Source organism: Lissotriton vulgaris, chromosome 2_1, assembly GCF_964263255.1.
Source record: "Lissotriton vulgaris chromosome 2_1, aLisVul1.2, whole genome shotgun sequence".
Taxonomy (NCBI): domain Eukaryota; kingdom Metazoa; phylum Chordata; class Amphibia; order Caudata; family Salamandridae; genus Lissotriton; species Lissotriton vulgaris.
Window position 1 is genome coordinate 1,962,543,935 of NC_141687.1, and position 22,137 is coordinate 1,962,566,071.

The following is a 22,137-nucleotide window of genomic DNA, read 5'->3' on the forward strand; positions in this document are numbered from 1 at the left end:
CACACCGGCGGGCGGTGTGTAAGAGGATGGCCACTCACTTTTGAATGCCGCACGGCAGGGTGACGTGGCGGCATAAAGGAGGGGAGTAGCAGGAGGAGACGGCACTCGCGGCCCAGACCCGGCCGGACGGCAGGGCGCAATTTGGTAGCGAGCTGGGGACCTAACTCCCGACTGGAAAGCGTAAAGCTCCCCTCCACAACACGCAGAAGGCGTGGGCAACCAACCACTGGAGCACCAATAGACTGACAACAAACTGGTTGTGTACAAGCCCCATTTTCGAACTAAGGAGGGCACAAAGAGACTGACACCTGCTACTAGAAGAGGGTGTCATAATGTGTAATATGCCAATTATGATTGATGAGTAATGTTCAAAAATGGAAGATTGCTTGATACCAGTTTGTGTTATTAATATGTCTTTGGTTATTAATAAACTGCGGCCAACAACGACCACTACGGATACCAGGCTTTGTTGGCTGACATTATTTCCCACCTTCGGCAGCAGCAGTATGCGGGGGCCGGTAAGTATGGTGAGTATGGGTCTCCGCAGAATAGGCACATGCGAGGGTTATGACTCTACTGTTGCTTGTTCACTTTTACTTTCTTTCATTCTTTATTCTTTCCTAATCATTTCTGATATAAAGTAAGAGGATATGTAGTAAAGTATTTTGCTTCTTCTTCCTTTCATTCCCACCTTTTCTATTGCTCAGCCTGTTTGTAACCAGATTGCATGATTCCATCATGGATTGTTGGTGGGCTTGATGATCTAAGAGACAGTCAGTTGGAGAAGGATGGCTGAGCGGATAAGAAGATGCTCCTGGTGGGGCTACCCTTTACCATATTATTAAACTATCTACTATCTACTTGGTTTGGAATTGAAACATAATAAATCTACATCTTTGGAACCATCTATGTGGCTACTTGTCTAAATTATTACTACATCACTGTGCTGTTTGACACAGCTCGGCGTCGTCCTGTCACTCACAGCTCTCTGCCGCCCTATGTGTCAAAGCTCTGTGTACTGCCGAATGCAACTGTTTCTTTAAAAACAGCAAGACCTATTGATGCTGACAATGTTTGTTGCATCTGTTGTTAAAATGAAACATTGCAAATTCTTTTAAGAGGGCGTGTAGGTCAACAGTGGCCGGCTGCTTCTTTTACTAAGGTTCCCAGCGTAGCTGTCATTCCTTATCCCTCTATCTTAATCGCTTCTGACCCCGAAGAGGAACTTACTCAGCAAAGATTTTTCCCCAGTTTTCTCTGATGAAAGTCCAGGCCAGGTCCTGGCCTAAAACATTGCTTCCAATTGCATTGATGGTGGAGGTGGCGTCTTGCTTCCGGATTTTCGTTGGATCAAGTGTATACTCAAGATACCTATGGAAAGAAAGCGAAATAGAGGGAGTTTGAAAGATGGATGAGAACATCGTTAATCACAGGACTGTATGTTCAATTATTACTTTATTAAATTAGTATCCGATAGTTTCCCCCAAGTGTGAGAAATTGATGTTAAATTGTACCCTTGTCAGGTCTTTAACAAAAAGGTCACCCCCTTTGTTCTTTGAAATTAGGTAAGCATGAGAAATATGGCTCAAAGCTCTTTATAATGTTCTCCCACTCTCCTGAATGGAATATAGCTATGGGGAGAACTGTCTCCCCCAGCAGGCCTGGGTACCTCATTGCAGCCTCGTCTTTGGTTTGAAAAGGTGTTGATCGGTGTAGGCTGCTAGGCAAGGAGCTGGGTCGAATTTTCGGGGTTGGTGCCTCTGTATGAACTTTTTTAGGATTCAGCAAGGGCTTTGTGTGCTAGCCTCTGATAACAACGGTTCTAAAATAATTAACAATGTCTTAGGGAGATGTTCCAGATGTTAAATGTCCCCTTTTTAAAGCAATAAATGCTTCTCCCCATTGATGACGCTCCGCAGGGCCAATAACCGTTCATTGAAAACACCTGTGAAATACCGAGGTTAGTGACTAAAGCTGGGATTAAAATGGGGTTTGCAGGAGTTTCAACTGGTAGGTTAACAGAAAGAGAATAGATTCCATTGGAATATATTTAAAAGTCATCCATGGCTTTAAACCCAAGTCCTTTCTCCCATAGGTCCGAACACCTGAGCGTGGCTTTTCCTTTACACTTCCATTTTATATCACCTCTCCAATAATTTGATACTTCCTCCTTTAAGATTGCTCTGCATTTATTTGTTTGACACCACAGTTGTTTTCACTCCAATATCAAAATAAACTATGGACACAGAACCTAGTCCTAAAAAGGTTCTATAAGGATTGGAGAAGACAATTTATAGCTGCCTCAGTGTGTTGATTTAACCCGATTATAAAGCAGGCCACCTTGGGGGCATATTATCAAGGACGGCGTTAAAAATTATTGCCGGTTTAGCGGCAAAAAACTGCAGCTAAAGCTGGATAATGGGCTTGATAATATGCCCTTGAGAATTCCAATAGAGGTCCATGTTCTGGTGTGAACATGGGCTTCTATTGGAATTCTCCAGGGCATATTATCAAGCTCATTATCACCGTTTTAGGGGAAGTTTTCTGCCGTTAAACAGGTGATAATTTTAACGCCGTCCTTGATAATATGCCCCTAAATTGGTGGGTCAGAGTTTCACCATTTTAAATTAACACACTCAGGCAGGTAGAAATTGCCTCCCCCAATCATTTGTACCTTTGCAGGACTAGGCTCTATGTCTGTAGTATCTTCATTAATTTTGTAGTTTATAAAGAGAGGGCACACTTCGGCCAGTCCATCCCTCCCCCTGTTTTATTAAGAGTTGTTTTCACTCACCTGCTTAAGATTGTTGCATTGTGACTGCAGGCCATTGCTGACCTCAGTTTATCAGCCTCCGTTGCCACGCTTGCTTCTGTAAACCTTTGCCACGCAAAGTCCCACTCTGCTACCCCACCTGCTGCTATGGCATTGCAGTAGATGGTGGACCTCAGATTTGGTGTGATTCTGAGAGAATATAGAGAATATTAGTGAGCATAAGTAAAATCTGTAGCCTTTTGTTTTGCTCTTTATTTGCCTCCGCCTCACGGGGCCTTAGGACTCCTCCTGATCCACAGCCCTCTCCTTAGCCTCCCCAGGTTTCACAATAGGCCCTGTGGCACCCAATCCTCAGATATACTCAGTATAATACTGTTTACTACTTCTAAATGATAGCGAGCCAAATACATTAAAGGGCACTTACTACTCGCAATCTTTATTACTCTGAGTCCAAGTCTTCCTTGTCACTTGTGACTATGAAGATGAGTCGTTCCTCTGGAGCCTGCAAACTCTCTTATGCCCTAAACCCAAAACATTCTGCCCTACGCAGATTTTGATAAGAGATTGATATTGTATTTTATTTGATCATAGCCCCTTTTAAGCTATAAAGGGTATCTCTGGTCCTTCCAGTTTCTGTTGTATCTGTCTCTGTCAGGGCACAGCTTCCATCTTGAACACCGAAGTGCTGAAATAGTAGCCTATTGTTCAATTTCCTTAAAAAACAGAGGAAACGTGGTACTTGTTTTCTCCCTTAGAGCCCTTCTCTACACTTACTCTAGACTTAAGCACTGTTTTGATTCATATGCGCAGGCCCAGCTGCAACGCTCGCTGTGTAGCTTTGACCCTAATTAGCATTGCTCGTTTTTGTGCATCGTTATTTGTAGAGCTTACTTCTCAGATTTGTTAAGATCATCAATTACTCTGTGTGCCCCATCCTGTTTCCAGTTTCACTTTTGCTGCTATCTTGTTGTTGTTGTGCCTCGGAGCCCGTCCTCTCCACCCCACTCCCGCCTCCCAGCTGATCCTCCCTCCCAATGACTGCATAGCCTGGCCCCCGCCCTCAGAAGCGCTGTGACCGTCCTGATGCTCTCAGAAGCGGTCGCTCCCCACACTCCCTGCTCTCCAGTGGTATCGTTGGCTGCACTCGTTGCTTTGCTCTGTGCTACTCGTGTCTGCTAGCTGCTGCTTGTCATAGCGCTGTACTGCTAGAAGCATTATCGAGTGTTTTAATTTAATAATAACGCTTTCTAGACTTAAGAACTATTTTGATTCATATGCGCAGGCCCAGCTGCAACGCTCGCTGTGTAGCTTTGACCCTAATTAGCATTGCTCGTTTTTGTGCATCGTTATTTGTAGCACTTACTTCTCAGATTGGTTAAGATCATCAATTACTCTGTGTGCCCCATCCTGTTTCCAGTTTCACTTTTGCTGCCATCTTGTTGTTGTTGTGCCTCGGAGCTTGTCCTCTCCGCCCCGCTCCCGCCTCCCAGCTGATCCTCCCTCGCCCCTCCCCTCCTCCACTATCCACATATGACAGATGCTTCTGCGCGCAGCATCCACGCGCAGCGGTCGCGCCCCATGCGCCGAAGGTGCGCCAAAGGTAAGCCCGTCTACGCCCATCCGGGCCTGGACCGCGCCCAGCGCCAGACCCCCTGGACCAGCAAAATCCACTCCACCTGCATAACGTACGATGCCGCAACCCTCTTTGCCCTCAACCCCGGTCGCACACCACAATGCTGCAAAGCTACCCCAGGACTCACCCATGGACCATTCGCCTGCCACTCCTGCAAGTTCACCTGCATCAGGACCCACACCAAATCCACTTCCCCCAAACACAACTCCGACTCTAACCACCTGAAGTGCATCCTGCTGAACACCCGCTCGGTCCACAGACACGCCACTGAACTCTGGGACTAACTCGACACTACATCGCCGGACATCGTCTTCCTTACAGAAACCTGGATGAACGCCTCATCAGCGCCCGACATCGCCATAGCCATCCCGGACGCTTACAAGATCATCCGAAAAGACCGCACCAACCAAACAGGAGGAGGCATCGCCATCGTCCATAAGAACACCATCCGAATCACGACCAGCACAGACGATAACCTCGCGACCGCCGAACACCTTCACTTCCAGATCCACACCGACCCCAGGACCACACTTAGAGGCACCCTCATCTACAGACCACCACGAACCCGCACACAATTCAACAAAGACATCACTGACTTCATCAGCCCACATGCCCTCACATCCGAGAACTACATTCTACTGGGAGAACTCAACTTCCACCAGGAAAAGAAAAACGACAGCAACACCAACACCCTTCTGGACAACATGGCCAATCTCGGACTCAAACAACTTGTCGACACCCCCACCCACTTAACCGGACACACGCTCGACCCTATCTTTACCTCCAGCAAATACATCTCCTTCGATCACGCCACAGCTCTCCATTGGACGGACCACAGCTGCGTTCACTTCAACTACAAAAAGTCCACGACCCACAACCCCCCACAACCGATTCCTCGAAGAAACTGGAACAAAATTACCACTGACCAACTCTTCACATCGCTTAACCAAAACCTTCCTGCCATGTCATCGGACCCAGACCAAGCTGCCACCAAACTCACACAATGGATCACCCACAGCGCTGACGAATTAGCACCCCTGAAAGACCACCAGATCAAACAAGGTAGCAAAAAGGCCCCCTGGTTCAACGATGACCTTAAGAAATCCAAGAAGTTATGTCGTACCCTCGAGAAAACCTGGAGAAAAGACCCAACCACTGACAACCGGACCACCTTCAAGAACGCCACCCGCAAACACCACCAATTGATCCGATCCACCAAGAAATCAGCATTCAAGGATCGACTCGACAACAACGCCCACAACAGCAAGGAACTATTCAACATCGTCAAAGAATTTACCAACCCCACCGCCGGCACCAACGACATCACTCCCTCCCAAGACCTCTGCGACTCCCTAGCCTCATTCTTCCACAACAAAATCGCTGACATACATAACAGCTTTGAAAACCAGTCAGAAGAACAGACCACTCCAGCCACCCCCGAACCAAAACAGCACTATCACAACCTTTGCGCCTGGAACCCAATCACTACTGAAGACACCATCCTCCTGATGAACTCCATCCACTCAGGTTCACCAACCGACCCATGTCCCCACCACATCTTCAACTTAGCAGACTCCATCATCGCGCCACATCTCCGCGATGTCATCAACTGCTCCCTCAACTCCGCTACCTTCCCGGAAAGCTGGAAACATGCCGAACTCAGCGCCCTTCTGAAGAAACCCACAGCAGACCCCTCTGAACTTAAGAACTACCGCCCCATCTCACTCCTCCCATTCCCTGCTAAAGTCATTGAGAAAGCCGTCAATAGTCAGCTCGCCGCCTTCCTTGAATCCAACAACTCCCTCGACCCCTCACAGTCCAGCTTCCGAGCCAAATACAGCACCGAAACCGCCCTCATCGCAGCTACAGATGACATCCAAACGCTACTGGACAACGGAGAAACAGTTGCCCTCATCCTACTTGACCTCTCCGCCGCCTTCGACACAGTCTGTCATAGCACCCTCATACAACGCCTCAGCTACGTCGGAATACAAGGAAAAGCTTTGGACTGGATCATCTCGTTCCTAGCCGGAAGAACCCAGATAGTCTGCCTCCGCCCATTCAAATCAGAGGCCACCGAAGTCATCTGCGGCGTACCACAAGGATCATCACCTAGTCCCACCCTCTTCAACGTTTACATGAGTCCCCTCGCATCCATCGCGCTACAACACAACCTCAACATCATCTCCTACGCAGACGACACCCAGCTGATCCTCTCCCTCACCAAAGACCCAAACACCGCCAAAACCAATCGACACAAAGGAATGAAAGAAGTAGCCAAATGGATGAAGAACAGCCGTTTAAAACTAAACTCGGACAAAACAGAAGTCCTCATCTTAGGATCATCCCCCTCTGCCTGGGACAACACATGGTGGCCACCGGCCCTGGGTACAGCACCCATACCTACAGATCACGCAGGTAACCTGGGCTTCATACTAGACTCCTCCCTCTCGATGACCAGACAAGTCAACGCCGTCTCATCTTCATGCTTCAACATCCTACGCATGCTCAAGAAAATCTTCCGTGGGATCCCCACCGAAACAAGAAAGACAGTCACCCACGCACTGGTCACTAGCCAACTGGATTATGGAAATACCCTTTACGCCGGAATCACACCCAAACTACAGAAAAAACTTCAACGCATCCAAAACGCCTCAGCCAGACTCATACTGGACATCCCCCGTCAAGCTCACATTTCCAGTCACCTGAAAGACCTCCACTGGCTCCCCGTCAACAAGAGAATATCGTTCCGTCTCCTCACCCACGCACACAAGGCCCTCTACGACCTAGGACCCGAATGCCTCAACACACGACTGTCCTTCTACACACCCACCCGCAAACTACGATCATCCAATCAAGCCCTTGCCGCAATTCCGCACATCCATAGATCTGCCATGGGAGGAAGATCCTTCTCCTACTTAGCGACCAAAACATGGAATTCTCTCCCCACTCACCTCCGCCTTACACAGAACCACCTCTCCTTCAGAAAACAGCTACTGGCTTTTCGATAAGTAATGCACCCACCCTCCCTCAAGCGCCTTGAGACCCTCTGGGTGAGTAGTGCGCTATACAAATTCCTGAACTTGAACTTGAACAAGAAAACTAAAGGGGACGAATCAAGGGTTGTGAGATTGCCTAGGATCATGTGTGAACCAATGCTGAACTGAGCCCAACAATGGGCGGCTTCAGGCCACAGACTAGCTTTGCTATTGCACACACTGAAGGTGAGGAATTATTGTGGCTCTAGTCAGAAAATGCTGGTGGTGAGTGTTAGCAACCTACCCTTGTGCACGGCATTTGCCATTTCGACCTTGCTTTGATTGACATTAGTGTGGCCCGAAACTCTGATATCTTGTGCTAGGAGCACAGGGGCACACATGGATGAGAATGCCACTGATTTTAGTGGAGTACATGGACACTAGAGTATTTTGATTGAGTGACTACAGGAGAGGCGCTTCATTTGTGCTGAAAAGAGAATGCATCAGCAAAGCAGAGCAGATGCATGTGATGCAAGTGATATAATGAGACACTGGGCAGGCAGTCCTAGCATCGCAATGGATGAGGGGCGTAAAGGCTCTAAGTGCAGGATTGGAGGCTTGGCAGATGGCTATTTGTATGTGACATGCATGGGGCCAGACATGTGTCCGAATATGAAATATCAAACAGGATTCAGTTGAGGGGTGGCTGGCTAGGGTCAGGAGTTGTACAGATGCTGAGTGTCTGTATGTGAGTAACTGCTGAGGAGGATTTATGAGCATGTGAAGGTGTTAAGCATGATGATCAGTGGTTTAATAATCAATGAGAGCAGATAAGAGGAGGCAGAGGAGTGTTTCACACTCATTGCTCACTAGAGGCGCACTGAGCTCAGGCATGAATTGCTAGCAGTGGGTGACTCATAGCCTTCGCTTTTTACATCAATGATGAGCTAATATCATGAATCTGTGGGGAAATGCAGGCGAAAGCTAAAGTGAAGTACCGATAGCAGTTAATAGATAATCTGAGATGATTAGGCAGAGTGTAGGTGAGCATGAGGTACTAGCCATAGGCCCTTCCAGGCTTAGACAGTACCAAACCGAGCCGTCAGCACAAAACCGTTTACTTTGTTGAACTTAAAAGCTCATACTGCGTATGTGTTGTCGGAAAGTTGCCATTTACTGTTGTGTTCCTTCTCTGCAAAAGTCTGGACTACATCAGCTGGAAGGGTGGAAAGGGCACCTGATTCGTAGACCCAATCAGTAGCCTGAGCCTCAGTTCTAAGTTAAATGGTGACAGATTTGGAAACATAGAAAGTGACCTATTATACACAGAAGACTACGGCAAAACAAGCAAAGCATAACCGTAAGAAGCCTAAGTGCATGCAGGTTACAAAGGCCTTACTATGGACCAATTACCAACTTGTTCCACAAAATCTAACTTTTGCAAAGACCTTCAGAACGATCACAACAATGGCCAGGGCCTGTCATACGCTTGGGCCGCACACTCTTTATGGCACGTCAAGGCCAAATCTTGGCCACAGCCAACTTCGCCACAGCAGGAACTCAACATAGGTTCATGGTACCTGTGCCTGGTGGAAGCAAGAAATTGGCTGACCATAGCTGCATTATGTATGATCAATACACGGATTACTTTGTTGAGCTGTTCAACCACGGTACAGTACTGACGGTAAGCATGAATGGTTGTGCTGCGGCTACTTGTAGTTCTGCAAACAGGCTATCTGAAAATACCTAACTGATCATTTATTCTTCGGCAGCTGGCTCTTATGCCCGTCTGGTCAGTGGAGGTTCTTGCCTCTGTGCACTAATCAGAGGAGTGTGTGCTCTATTGAAAGATCTGTGCCTGCATGCAGGGAATTTCTCAGCTCAAAAACCATTTATGGCAGCTTATGCATGTTTTCCAACGCAAAGTGCCAGGCGGTCAGCCCGACAGGCATTTCATTTTGTTTCATCATTGGGCCGCATCATACATCCAGGTGCAGACCAACACACTGGATGGAGTGCAATCTTTTAAATGAAGATTAGTGGTGAGGGTGGAGAAAGAAAAAATTTTGATAGTACACATACAACACGTAAACCAACGAGACAAAACAGAAAGAAGACAAGAAGGGGGGTCTCTTCCCTTCTATTATGGGACCAAAACTGTGCAGCACTAAGGTATTAAAACAACCTACTATGCCTATCACAGCGTATGCCGCATCTTCCAAAGCTTCATCACAACCCGCGAAGTGGTTATCCTGACATATCGCTTCCCGAATTCCCGCTCCCACAAACTTACAGCGCCATCGCGCGCTTCCAGTCCCCCGCAATTTCTGACCGCCATTTTGATTTACAACACAGAGCTCCTTGGCCAGCTCCATTGCCACACGTGTCAGCTATTTCCACCCTCATATGGGCTTCCGGCTGAGACCCCTGTGAGTTTCTTATATTTCACTTTGTGTTTTCTTTCTTAATCTTCATACCCAGGCTCCCAGTGAGTAGGGTCCCCTTGTTTTGCAGCACTCACATCTTGGAGGGTGATATCCCCCCCACCACCAGTGTCTCTGCATCCTCTGATGCAATCTTCAGGAGCATAGCATGGTCTAAGAAGTCGTCTATGAATTGAGGGACAGGACTGATTGGGGGCTTATAGTGCTGTGTAGTATTCTTAAGAACTGCTACTGTGTGTAGAGGAGTTCACCTGTTTCTAAGTCCACTTCTAGAATAATGAAACCTCTCGATGTGGGGTAGGTCAGCTGGGCCAGTAGGGTACCTGATATTTGTAGCACTGAGCAAGAGCATAGGTCATATATTCACAGTGGTTGAAGCATCAAAGTTTCTCAGTGTGAACTGCTACTTGTTCTCCAGCATCCAATAGTGGTTGTTCAGGTCTGGATACCCCGGTCTTGAGACCTCTAATTCACTTAGTGCCCACTCTCATGTCCCGACTTCTCAAACCAGGGTAGATAGTCCACCGCACCCGTGCCCCAGGCAAGCCACTGGTACACTCCACAGGGGGTGGGTACCTTAATTGCACAGGGCCCAAGGGAGCAAAACCTACCAGTGCCCCAGCTGGTCTCTGGTCGTGAAGGCCGAATTGTTGTCATTTATGTTGCCTCAAGTGTGCTGTGTGAGTTTTCCCTGCTGCAGTGGGTTCATGCGGCATGTTCTGCCTGACCAATCGAGGCATCCATGGCCTGGGATGCCTCTGGATGGCAGAGTTTGTCAGGGAGCATTGTAACTCTCAATCTATTCCATTGGTGCTCAGGCACGTCTCCAAGTTCTCTCACATCATCCATTCAACATCCTGTTTTCTAAAATATGATCTCAACTGGTCTCTACATGATAGAAAACACTTCTTGTTTTGCAATTAAAGATGCTATCCGTAAAACTTACCTTAGAGATAGTTTGCAATATATCAAAAACAAATACAAATTATGATTTACTGAAGGCATACTCACGGGTTGTTGGCTGGATTTGTCATCCATGACTTAAAGAGGTTAGAAGCAAGTATCTTACACTCCATTATTCCATTAGAGCATGCTGTGCTGATGGCATTCACTTCGTTATACCTATTTGTTCAAAGTAAAGACTTAAGTCATTAAAAATGTCTTAATATTACAAAGGAGTTAAAGAAGCAAAAAAAATTAGTCACCATCCAAGATACTTTAACGGCTGACCATTCTCACTGCTTTCTTAGGCTTGGTAGTTTAGTATTCATGTAGTGCATCTTCACAGCAATGAATGCATATTGCTATTTTCACGTTAAGATGCTAACATTTGTCCATATTACTCGCTTAACTATCTTTATACTAATCCATTTTATCATTATTTCTTCTTTTCTTACAAAAATGTCTTTGTTTTCCCTTTTACAGTGGCTATCAGTGAAATGCATGTACCTTGTTTATGATGATTAAGGGTATGATTTAGAGTTTGACAGACAGGGTGCTCCATTGCAAATGCAATGGAGAACCCTGTCTGCCAAAATGACAGTCGGCCTGTTCTATTTTGGGGCGGAAGGACTGTCAGCTTTCTGCCGATGGAGCCCTGAAGGACGGCTCCGATGGCCTGACAGAGTAGAGCCCTGGTCTATGAAGACGGATGAGTACGTCTTAATTATTCTCCCTACTGAGGTTGCATTCATGATTGGTTTTTATATTATTTATTATCTTTTCGTGCTGTATATGTGTTTTTAGACCCGGGAACGTCCTTTAAAGAAAAGGCATGTGGGATAAATCTTGGAGAAGACACCGAAAGTGTCTAGAATGCATAGCTTATAATTATTAATTTCTACTTTCTGAATGGGGCGTATCTGACCACTGGCAGAATTATTCAGATTTGTCTGCAGACCAATGCCATTTATAACGTTAGGGTAGAATCCCTGAATATTGTTTGGATCTGCTCAATGCTCACAGCTTATCGGGTGAGATCCTGGCCTGGCTCAATGCTGTTATGGGTCGCGCTATAGCTGTTGCACAAGCGACCTGCCTATTGGGGTACTATCTATGCCCTGCTAAGCACAAGTTTAAGTCCAAGTTCTTGGGCTTTGGGCTTATCCTCACTTAGGACATGACCATCATTGTTTCAGACTCCAGACCATCCGACAAGGAGTCAGCGGTCTCGACAGCCCAATTATGATATGACCGCCGTGCAGGCGATTAGAAACATCCTTTTTTTCTATTGCAGCTTGTGCCAGGCGGTTGTACCACTATGAAAAGTCTTTTGCAAGCTGACATCCTAATCCCTACGGTGGTGCCTCCATGGGCACCGCCCCAATTGTAGCGATTAGGCTCTGACCGCCGCCCAAGGGGTTCCTTGAGCCTGTCGGATGTGTCGGTCTTTCCCTCCTCCTGCTGTGCTCTGACCGCTGGCATCATAATCTGCCTGCAGCCTGCAGCCCTAGATGTCGGGTGGATCGCCACAGACGGCTTGGCAGTGGCAGTCCACCAGACATCGTAATAAGGCCCTTAGAGAGGAATTACACGAAACTGGAACTTGGTGGTAGGCCCTACGGAGGAGGGGTGCAAACAAGAGATTGTCCGATTGGCAGATTATGACAATGTTGTCCTTCTGAGAGATTTAAAAACGGGCTTAGGTTCCATAGACGCTGCAAGAGCAGATTACAATGTGGCCCGGGGAGATCCTAGATTGAAGGGCTGAATTGAAGAGGCAGTGGAGGGCTGACGTGTGGGTAGGACGGTAGCAGGGGAGAGCTGTTAAACAGTCGACTAGCCAGGACCCATATTGTGCTACCCTGCTGGGTTCACCTATTCCCTTGGAACTGGCCTGACACTCTATGTGCTTCAGGGCTCTAGTTTGGTTCACCTGTGCTGGTCTGTGACACTGTACCAAAGGGGGTGGAGTGGGTACTGCCATCGGAGGGTGGGTAGGGGGCTTTGATATTTGGGGGGAAGAGTTTGAGGACATGGATGGTGATTGTTGGGATAGAGCTGAAGATAATGCTGGGGAGCCTCAAAGATGGGACAGACTTGAACTTCCTAGGCTTTTTTCCCCCTTAGTGGGTACTGCTGTCTGAGTTGATGTTATGTAGGCTGAGAACTTGACAATGGTTGCTGTATTTGATTATGACCTGCATCTTGAATTGTACTGTCATATAAATGCCAATTAAGCTTCTTTAAAACATTTTATATGTGTTTTTATATGAAGGTGATATCTAACAGAGAAGATTAATGTGAAAGAAATTTTTATAAAAGTATTAAAGCTAAATATATTGTTCCAATCTTCGGTGGCACTGGAATGTGTTTTTTTTTATTTGTGGTGCATTTATAGTGACGTTTGAGTGATTTGTGTGGTTTTGTGTTTATACTCTAAGGGGAAGTTTTTGTAATTTCAATACTAAGCAGATCCCTTTCCCCTTGGTATGTGGGGTCTCTCTCTTGTTGTGTCATGCTGACAGAGTAGAGGCCTTCAGAGGTAGACATTATACCGCCTGCCCAATTTAGGGTGGATTGTTTGATGTCCTTTTTCAGGTCTCCCCTATGCAGCCCGCATGCGCTGCATAGGCAAAAATACCTTTACCGATCGCTTTGGCTTTTTAGCATAAAACGTGCACGCGTTCTTTTGCCATCAATGGCAACACGTGCACATGAAGCGATCTACTTGCGGGAGTGCGCGCCGCCATATGGCAGCAATTATCGCTCCCGCAAGTGCAGGCCCTCCTCCTCCCCCCTGCTGCAGCTCCTCCTCCTGCTGCTGCGTGAGCTTGTTTGTTTCTCTTTTGCTTTTTTTGTGAGTCTATTTGAAGATAGCAGGGAGGGACAGGCCAAAGAAGTATAGCTATAATTGGGGATGCAGTGCATGCAACGAAATTCCTTTTATTTATATGTTTCCCTACCTGTAAACCTCTGTAATCCATAGTTTACTACCCCCCCACCCTGCCCCTCCCCACGTCACCGCCCAGCAGGTACTCCCACTACAGACTGTGGCTGCTTTCATAATATGTAAATGAACAATGACTACTCCTAGTTATGGAAGAGTGGTTATCCTTGACTGTTCTTGTTACACAATGTGTACTAGTATCTTGACCCAATTCTTTTTTCTACATGTGTAGGCAGTTGTGCAAATAAATAAAATTCCAAGTTTCAGCCCCATTGACAAATTCTGCAACTGTAACATAAGTGTATTCTCTTTCCGCTTAAATGTGTTTCTTACCCTTTTTATAAGCTATCCTAAATCCCACAGCTGATCAAGGTTAGCAGTATTGACCTGCAAAAAGATGGCATCTACTCCATTGCTTCCCACTATATTGTCAAGGTAAATATATATATATATATATATATGCATACAAAGTGATCCTTCAGCCCTCTGGACGCGCTCAGCAGTGTGTGCTCTGCCAAGGGGTCGGATCCTGACCCAGGCAATTTTAGAAAACAAAGGAGGCGGCACAATCAGGATATCTTTTTTAAGCCTTGTTTATTTTAAGACTTTCACCCCACCAACGCGTTTCAGCCTAACACGGCCTTGCTCACGGTTGGTTAGTCCCTCTACTGTGTTTCTATTTATACTAGCCCATAGTAAGCCATTTATGAGGCATTATGGGATCTGTAGTTTTGTTACATTTTAGTGAAAAAAAAATATAAGAAAAGAAAGACTTGGCATGCTTATAATTATCAGCATTATGGTAACATTTGAACTAATGTTCTGAATTTAGGGTGTAGTACCCTAGTCTTTTCATGATGTTTTATAATCAATCAAGGTGTTATGGGTATAGTACCCAATTTAGTTCTGAGGTTAATTATTCCAAGTGAATGTGCAGGTCCTCTCCAAAGTTCATCCCCTTCGGGTGTTTGGTCCGGAGTCTAATGATCATCCGCGACTCCATTTGTCGCAGTCTTCGGACCACATCGCCTCCTCTTTCCATTTTGTCCAGTACTTTTGCCCCAAAGAAGTGCATTTGCCTCCAATCCCCATTCTGGCATGCGCTCATATGTTTGGCAGTTGCATATTGCATGTTGGAGTTTTTTACTGCTCTTATGTATTCTAAAATTCTTTTCTTCAACATGCAGGTTGTGCTCCCCACGTACTTCATTCCACACTTACATTGAATTATGTAGACAACGTTTTTTGAGCTGCATGAGATCTGTTGTTCTATTCTCATCAACTTGCCATCTGGTTCCTCAATCATTTTCATGTTTTTACCAATTTTGCAAGCCTTACATGAATTGCAGGGTTGAAATCCTTTTCGTTGTACGTCAAGCCAATTCTGTTTTGATTTCTCTTGGAAATGGCTCTTAACCAGTAAGTCTTTGAGTGAAGTATTCTTTTTATATGTTATTAATGGAGCATTTCCAATGGTGGTGCCAATGTCAGGATCTTTTGTTAGTACATGCCAATATTTTTTCATTACACGGGCAATGTTTGAACTTTCTTTGCTGTAAGTCATTATTAGTCTTGGAGGTGTGTTGGTTTCAGTTTTTTTCGGTTGTTCCATCAATGTTTGAGTTCGTGTTTTTTGATCAATTTTCCGTTTGCAATTAGTTAACACTCTTTCTTCATAGCCTCTCGCTCTGAATCGACATTTACTTTCTTCAATGATTTTCTCTGCATCTTCTGGTAACGAGCAATTTCTCTTCAATCTTGTAAATTCTCCATACGGTATGCTCCGTAGAAGGGGTGTGGGATGAAAACTTGTACTTGTTGATGAGAATAGAACAACAGATCTCATGCAGCTCAAAAAACGTTGTCTACATAATTCAATGTAAGTGTGGAATGAAGTACGTGGGGAGCACAACCTGCATGTTGAAGAAAAGAATTTTAGAACACATAAGAGCAGTAAAAAACTCCAACATGCAATATGCAACTGCCAAACATATGAGCGCATGCCAGAATGGGGATTGGAGGCAAATGCACCTCTTTGGGGCAAAAGTACTGGACAAAATGAAAAGAGGAGGCGATGTGGTCCGAAGACTGCGACAAATGGAGTCGCGGATGATCATTAGACTCCGGACCAAACACCCGAAGGGGATGAACTTTGGAGAGGACCTGCACATTCACTTGGAATAATTAACCTCAGAACTAAATTGGGTACTATACCCATAACACCTTGATTGATTATAAAACATCATGAAAAGACTAGGGTACTACACCCTAAATTCAGAACATTAATTCAAATGTTACCATAATGCTGATAATTATAAGCATGCCAAGTCTTTCTTTTCTTATATTTTTTTTTCACTAAAATGTAACAAAACTACAGATCCCATAATGCCTTATAAATGGCTTACTATGGGCTAGTATAAATAGAAACACAGTAGAGGGACTAACCAACCGTGAGCAAGGCCGTGTTAGGCTGAAACGCGTTGGTGGGGTGAAAGTCTTAAAATAAACAAGGCTTAAAAAAGATATCCTGATTGTGCCGCCTCCTTTGTTTTCTAAAATTGCCTGGGTCAGGATCCGACCCCTTGGCAGAGCACACACTGCTGAGCGCGTCCAGAGGGCTGAAGGATCACTTTGTATGCAGAGAGACGAAGCCGAGTGACGCGCCCAACTTCCTGCACCGAAAGGCAGCGTGCGATTGATTGTCTTGCCGGACCGGCGGAGAAGCTGTGTAACGCAACCTCCGATCCAAGAAGTCCAGCGCAAGGTAAGCGGAGTACAACTCTCCGACAAATGCAAGCAGGAAATTGAAGTGGCTGACATTATCTCCGTAGAACACATGCTGTCTTCGTAAACAAAACGAGCGGCTTCACGTAGAGTTGTCAGATCAGGATACCGCCTTAAAGAGATACGCACGCATAAGCATTATTTCACCCTTAATGGTTTAAGGCGTGCAGCACAAACAAATTGGAACCATGGAGGCTCGTGCAGCTAAACGAGCCACAAAAGTAACAACGATGTTTAAACCTGGGGGCAAGCCAGATGAAACTGCGGCAACCTCAACAACATCCTCAACATCGGAGAACACTCTGAAACAGCAGCTAAACGCTCTAGAAAAATTGTACAAGAAGGAGATTAACAAGAGTTGGGAAGCAATAGCTTTGGAAAAATATTTGGAAGTCAAACGCATCCCACGAGGACTTAGGATTTTTACAATGCCAACGCACACGGAGGTAAAGAAAGAACTAATTGAGTAATGGATGGACAATAATACCCAATGTTCTCTAAACATGATGCGCATTCTGATAAAACATGCACGTATTGAAGTGGATGAAATTACACAAACAATTAAAGAGTTGGAAGATAAAATAGCAAGTGACTCTAATCAAGAGGAAGTCGTCAAACTCGGTAAGGAAATGGAAACTAGACTTGACTCCTATGAAAGTGACATTGAGGAACGCAAAGAGCGTAAATTTCAACGGGATGAACAGGATTACATCCATGGCAGAATTTTGACTTTCGCCAGAAAATATGACAGTCTTAAAAAGAATTACCCTATGCAGAAAATGGTATCTAGTGCGAGTGAATCTAGCATTAGTGATGATGGCTCAACACGAAGCACCCACCAGTCAAAAAACTGGTCAGTTTTAGAGGAGGTCGAATTGGTCAATCTGGAGAAGAGTATTGCGAGAGGCGGAGGAAGGGGAAGAGGAAGGGGGAGACGACCATACCCCAACCAAAGATACAGAGGAAGAGGCAGGGGGCAGCAAAATCAAACAACCCCCACATCAGTGCCAGAAAAACCCGCAGGGCAAAACGAAGAAAAACGTCAGTACCCACTGCGCAATCGCAATCAGAGGCCAACTTAATAGTGAACCTTTCAGACCACCTACTGACAGAAACAGAACAGCGTGTCTTGAACAAAGGACTATCTTTCTGTCCCGATGCTCACTTTGATTACACTGAAACACGCATTGACTTCTATAAATACATCAGGAAGTTAAAACTAGCAAAAGTACATGCCAACAACCAAACAGAGCCCGTTAACAATGTGGAGGAGAATATGGACACAGTTCTTTTTGATACTATTGCAGATATTCCAGACATGAAAAATAGTTTCGAAACATTATTTGACCTGGACGGAGCCTCTATATCGGAAGCTGAGCTTTTAGAGGAGTTAAACATCCCAACAGATGCAAGACCAGCCACTGGTCTAAAAAGGAAATCAAGATACTACCCAATATTATCGCCAGGCAATAAAATAGATCTGTTTTCAGAAGCAATAATAAAAGAACTTGATAATCTCTCCAAAGTCAGAAACAAGACACGTGAGAATCTTTCAAAAATAGAACGTGCAGCAATCAAAACACTAATGAATATTGACAAAATCACCATAAAACCAGCGGACAAGGGGGGCAATATTGTCCTCATGAAGACAATTGATTATACATGGGAAGCTATGAGACAACTAAATCAAACAAATAACTATCAAAAATTGGCAATGAACCCATATGCCAACATGAAAAAAGAACTACAAGAATATTTGGAAGTATGGCATAAGAAAGGTTTAATAGATGATGATGAGAGAAAATATTTAACTATCGACCATCCAATAACACCGTGCATATATTTTCTCCCGAAAATTCATAAAACCGTAAATCAACCACCAGGGAGGCCCATTGTCTCCGCATGCGGATCGTTGTATGAGAACATTTCGAACTATGTTGATAAATTCTTAGCCCCCATTGCCCAAAGTCTTCCATCATACATAAAAGACACTGGTGATTTTTTGAGAACCTTGATGGATGTGACCTGGAACCCTGATTTCCTATTAGTAACTATTGATGTAGCCTCACTCTACACCTCAATCCGCCATGAAATTGGAATGCAGGCTTGCGAATACTATTTAAAACAACGGAACATCATATATCTAGACCACTCGAATATGCCAATGCAAATGATTGATCTTTGCCTAAAAAACAATGTATTTTTGTTTAACAAACAACTATTTAAACAAATTTGTGGCACCGCCATGGGCATTTCTCTGTCACCAAACTATGCGAACATCACGATGGGGTGGTGGGAGAAAACCATAGCATGGAATGAAGAAAACCAAGAAGATCTGGAACGAATAATGTTATGGGTTCGCTACATTGACGACCTATTCATTATTTGGCACGGCACGGATGAACAATTCAAAATCTATTTCAATAAACTGAACAAGAACGAAGTCGGGCTGCAATTTACGTGCAACACGAGTACTAAAGAAATAGATTTCTTGGACACTAAAATATATGTACACAATGGAAAGCTGGAATCCACCCTATTTCGGAAAAAGACAGCCACAAACAGTGTACTTCATGGTACAAGTTTTCATCCCACACCCCTTCTACGGAGCATACCGTATGGAGAATTTACAAGATTGAAGAGAAATTGCTCGTTACCAGAAGATGCAGAGAAAATCATTGAAGAAAGTAAATGTCGTTTCAGAGCGAGAGGCTATGAAGAAAGAGTGTTAACTAATTGCAAACGGAAAATTGATCAAAAAAACACGAACTCAAACATTGATGGAACAACCGAAAAAAACTGAAACCAACACACCTCCAAGACTAATAATGACTTACAGCAAAGAAAGTTCAAACATTGCCCGTGTAATGAAAAAATATTGGCATGTACTAAAAAAAGATCCTGACATTGGCACCACCATTGGAAATGCTCCATTAATAACATATAAAAAGAATACTTCACTCAAAGACTTACTGGTTAAGAGCCATTTCCAAGAGAAATCAAAACAGAATTGGCTTGACGTACAACGAAAAGGATTTCAACCCTGCAATTCATGTAAGGCTTGCAAAATTGGTAAAAACATGAAAATGATTGAGGAACCAGATGGCAAGGTGATGAGAATAGAACAACAGATCTCATGCAGCTCAAAAAACGTTGTCTACATAATTCAATGTAAGTGTGGAATGAAGTACGTGGGGAGCACAACCTGCATGTTGAAGAAAAGAATTTTAGAACACATAAGAGCAGTAAAAAACGGGGGGCGTGGCTTAGCGCCCGATGCGGATGGAGGTCCCGGGGTAGAGCTCCGTCTAAACCGGAGTTTCGTGGCGGTTCTTCCCTTTGCAGAAGACAATGCTGTACACCGAACGACGTCGGAACACTCCGTCTTCCTCCTAAGCTGTCTACCGCTTCCAGACACCCTCAGCCTCGCACAGCAGCTCCCGTTTTCTTTCGGTCGCGGCTTTCCTTCAGCCGCGACCGCCATTTTGTCGTTTCAGACGGCGCTCGTCTGAGGAGTGAGTCTGCGACGGTGACGGCCTCCTGACATCAGCGCTTCACCGAAAATGTCGCAATTCAACAGGAAATGAGGACAAATCACCAGAACCCTCACAGGTGACTTTATTCTTTTTTTTTGGAACCGTTTTTTCTTCTATTTTTCCTTGGAGTCCTGCCTTCTCACCAGCATTGGCTTGGCAGCCATTTTAAGCTCCCTGTTACCTCAGTTGTGAATCACTTCTACTGCAACTTGACTCTCCTCAGTTTCACAGCCATAATTCACCGACTCCTTCGAATATCTGTTGCATTTGGTGCTGGCTCCTCCTCCTATTGACTCTGTTGTGTCTCCCAAATAACTGCAGTGCTCACCAGCCCGCACTTTATTGCTGAATCTTTATCTTAAGTGTTCTCATGGCGGAGGGCCCTGGTAAAACCCCTAAACGGAATTTCATCAAAAATTCAAAGCTTTTTACTGCATTGGCTAATTTGGACGCTTCTGCAGAGTCCTCCACTGGTGAACCATCTCTTACCATGGAAGTACCTCCACAACCAGGGTCGAAAAACACCATCAAGAGACTGAAACAAAATCCGCCGTCTCCCCCAAAGTCAACATCAGCTATTTCTATAGAATTACTCCTCCAGGAAATAAGAGCGTTGCGCCCATTCATGGAGGAGACAAATTCCAAGTTGCAAACTTTGACTGACAATTGGTCCCTAATGGACACTAGGGTCTCCAAGGTGGAAAAATCTGTCTCATCCTTCCAGGAAGCTACCACCAAAGTTGTCTACATGGAAACACAAGTCTCGTCACTCCAGAAGCAGGTGGAGGACCTTGAAAACAGAAATAGGCACAATAACCTACGCCTCTACGGCCTGAAGGAAGGTTGCGAGGGGAATGACGCCATTGCCTTCTTTACATCCTTCCTGCCCAAGCTTCTGCACCTTCCTGAAGGCACCTCTCTTAATATTCAACGAGCACATAGGCTAGGTCGAGCGCCTTCCACCATCTCTCCTACGACAAAGCCTAGAGGTGTAATTATGTATTTTCTTGAATACACAGATTTGCTGAAAGTTCTACTAGCGGCTAAAGCTATACCTCACATCAAATGGTCGGACTCCACCTTATTCTTCGCCCAAGACTATGCCAAGGCTACTGCTTCAGGCCGCAAAGCATTTCTCGACATGAGACCGGAACTGCGTTCCATTGGAGCCAGATATGGACTTTTCCATCCTTGCTTATTCAAAGTCACACATAACAACAAGACTATGACTTTTGAGGATCCTCTCCGACTTCGAAGTTTTCTGAATTCCTGTGGTACAGCTGACATGGAGTTTTCTGGCCCTTCCTCTTCATTTCCACCTTGACTCTTGTCGTTGATATTTTTGGATTACCTTGAAACTTATGGTTCCTAGTTCTTAATATATTATAATGTTCTTTTTTTTCCACAGGTTCCTCAGCTATCGCATACCTTTCATGTTCATTGCCTGTGTTGGTTCGTTCCCGTTACTCAACTGTTTAATCTTGTCTTTTCCGTGATCCCTTTTCCTTATGTACCTGGAAATACGTTGTTCACCTGATTCAAATATTATTGTTTTCCTTTCGCAGAACACCTCCCTATGTTCCGTCACGTCTCTCCGGTTGGACGTCTTGTGGCCCCGTTTACCTACCCGCCGTTGGTTGGTCTTCCCCCCCTCCTCTCATCTCCATTTTTCCCCTTGTGTTCAGTCCTCTGAACGTATCCACTCCCCACGATCCCTTGTAAGTATCGACCTATTTTTTTTTTTTTTTCCTCTTCCATTGTTGACATGCTTCCTATTGTTTTACATGTTCTTGTCTTGATTTTTACATGGCTACTGTTTCATCCTTTAACATCACTCTCTTACAAACCATTCTTCTTCTTCTTTTTGATCCTAATATTCCATTCTCTTATTGTCATTCTACACCTCCTCCCTTTTTCTAGTTTCACTCTGCAACTTTCTGCTACACCCTCTTTACTCTTGTGTAACATTCCATGGTTCTCTCCAACTTATCTTCATTTTCCAAAATGTATGGCCTACTTCTCTTCTTGCCTTATGTTCTCTTCTGCTCAGCTGACTCTTATCCTCTTATCACGATTTTCTTTTCATTTCCCAGCGCTCCT

The 22,137-nt window shown here is 45.0% G+C and overlaps 1 protein-coding gene across 2 annotated transcripts in view; it reads right to left on the reverse strand.

Moving 5' to 3' along the window:
- LOC147733566 (aminopeptidase Ey-like) overlaps window positions 1-22,137 on the reverse strand; it is a 259,251-nt gene that overhangs the window by 15,831 nt on the left and 221,283 nt on the right. For both annotated transcript variants that reach the window (XM_086958152.1, XM_086958153.1), the window contains exons 16-18: window positions 10,840-10,950; window positions 2,795-2,962; window positions 1,231-1,371 (exon numbers count right to left, since the gene is read on the reverse strand). In XM_086958152.1, the coding sequence (XP_086814278.1) occupies window positions 1,231-1,371; window positions 2,795-2,962; window positions 10,840-10,950 (420 nt within the window). The remainder of the gene's footprint in view (window positions 1-1,230; window positions 1,372-2,794; window positions 2,963-10,839; window positions 10,951-22,137) is intronic.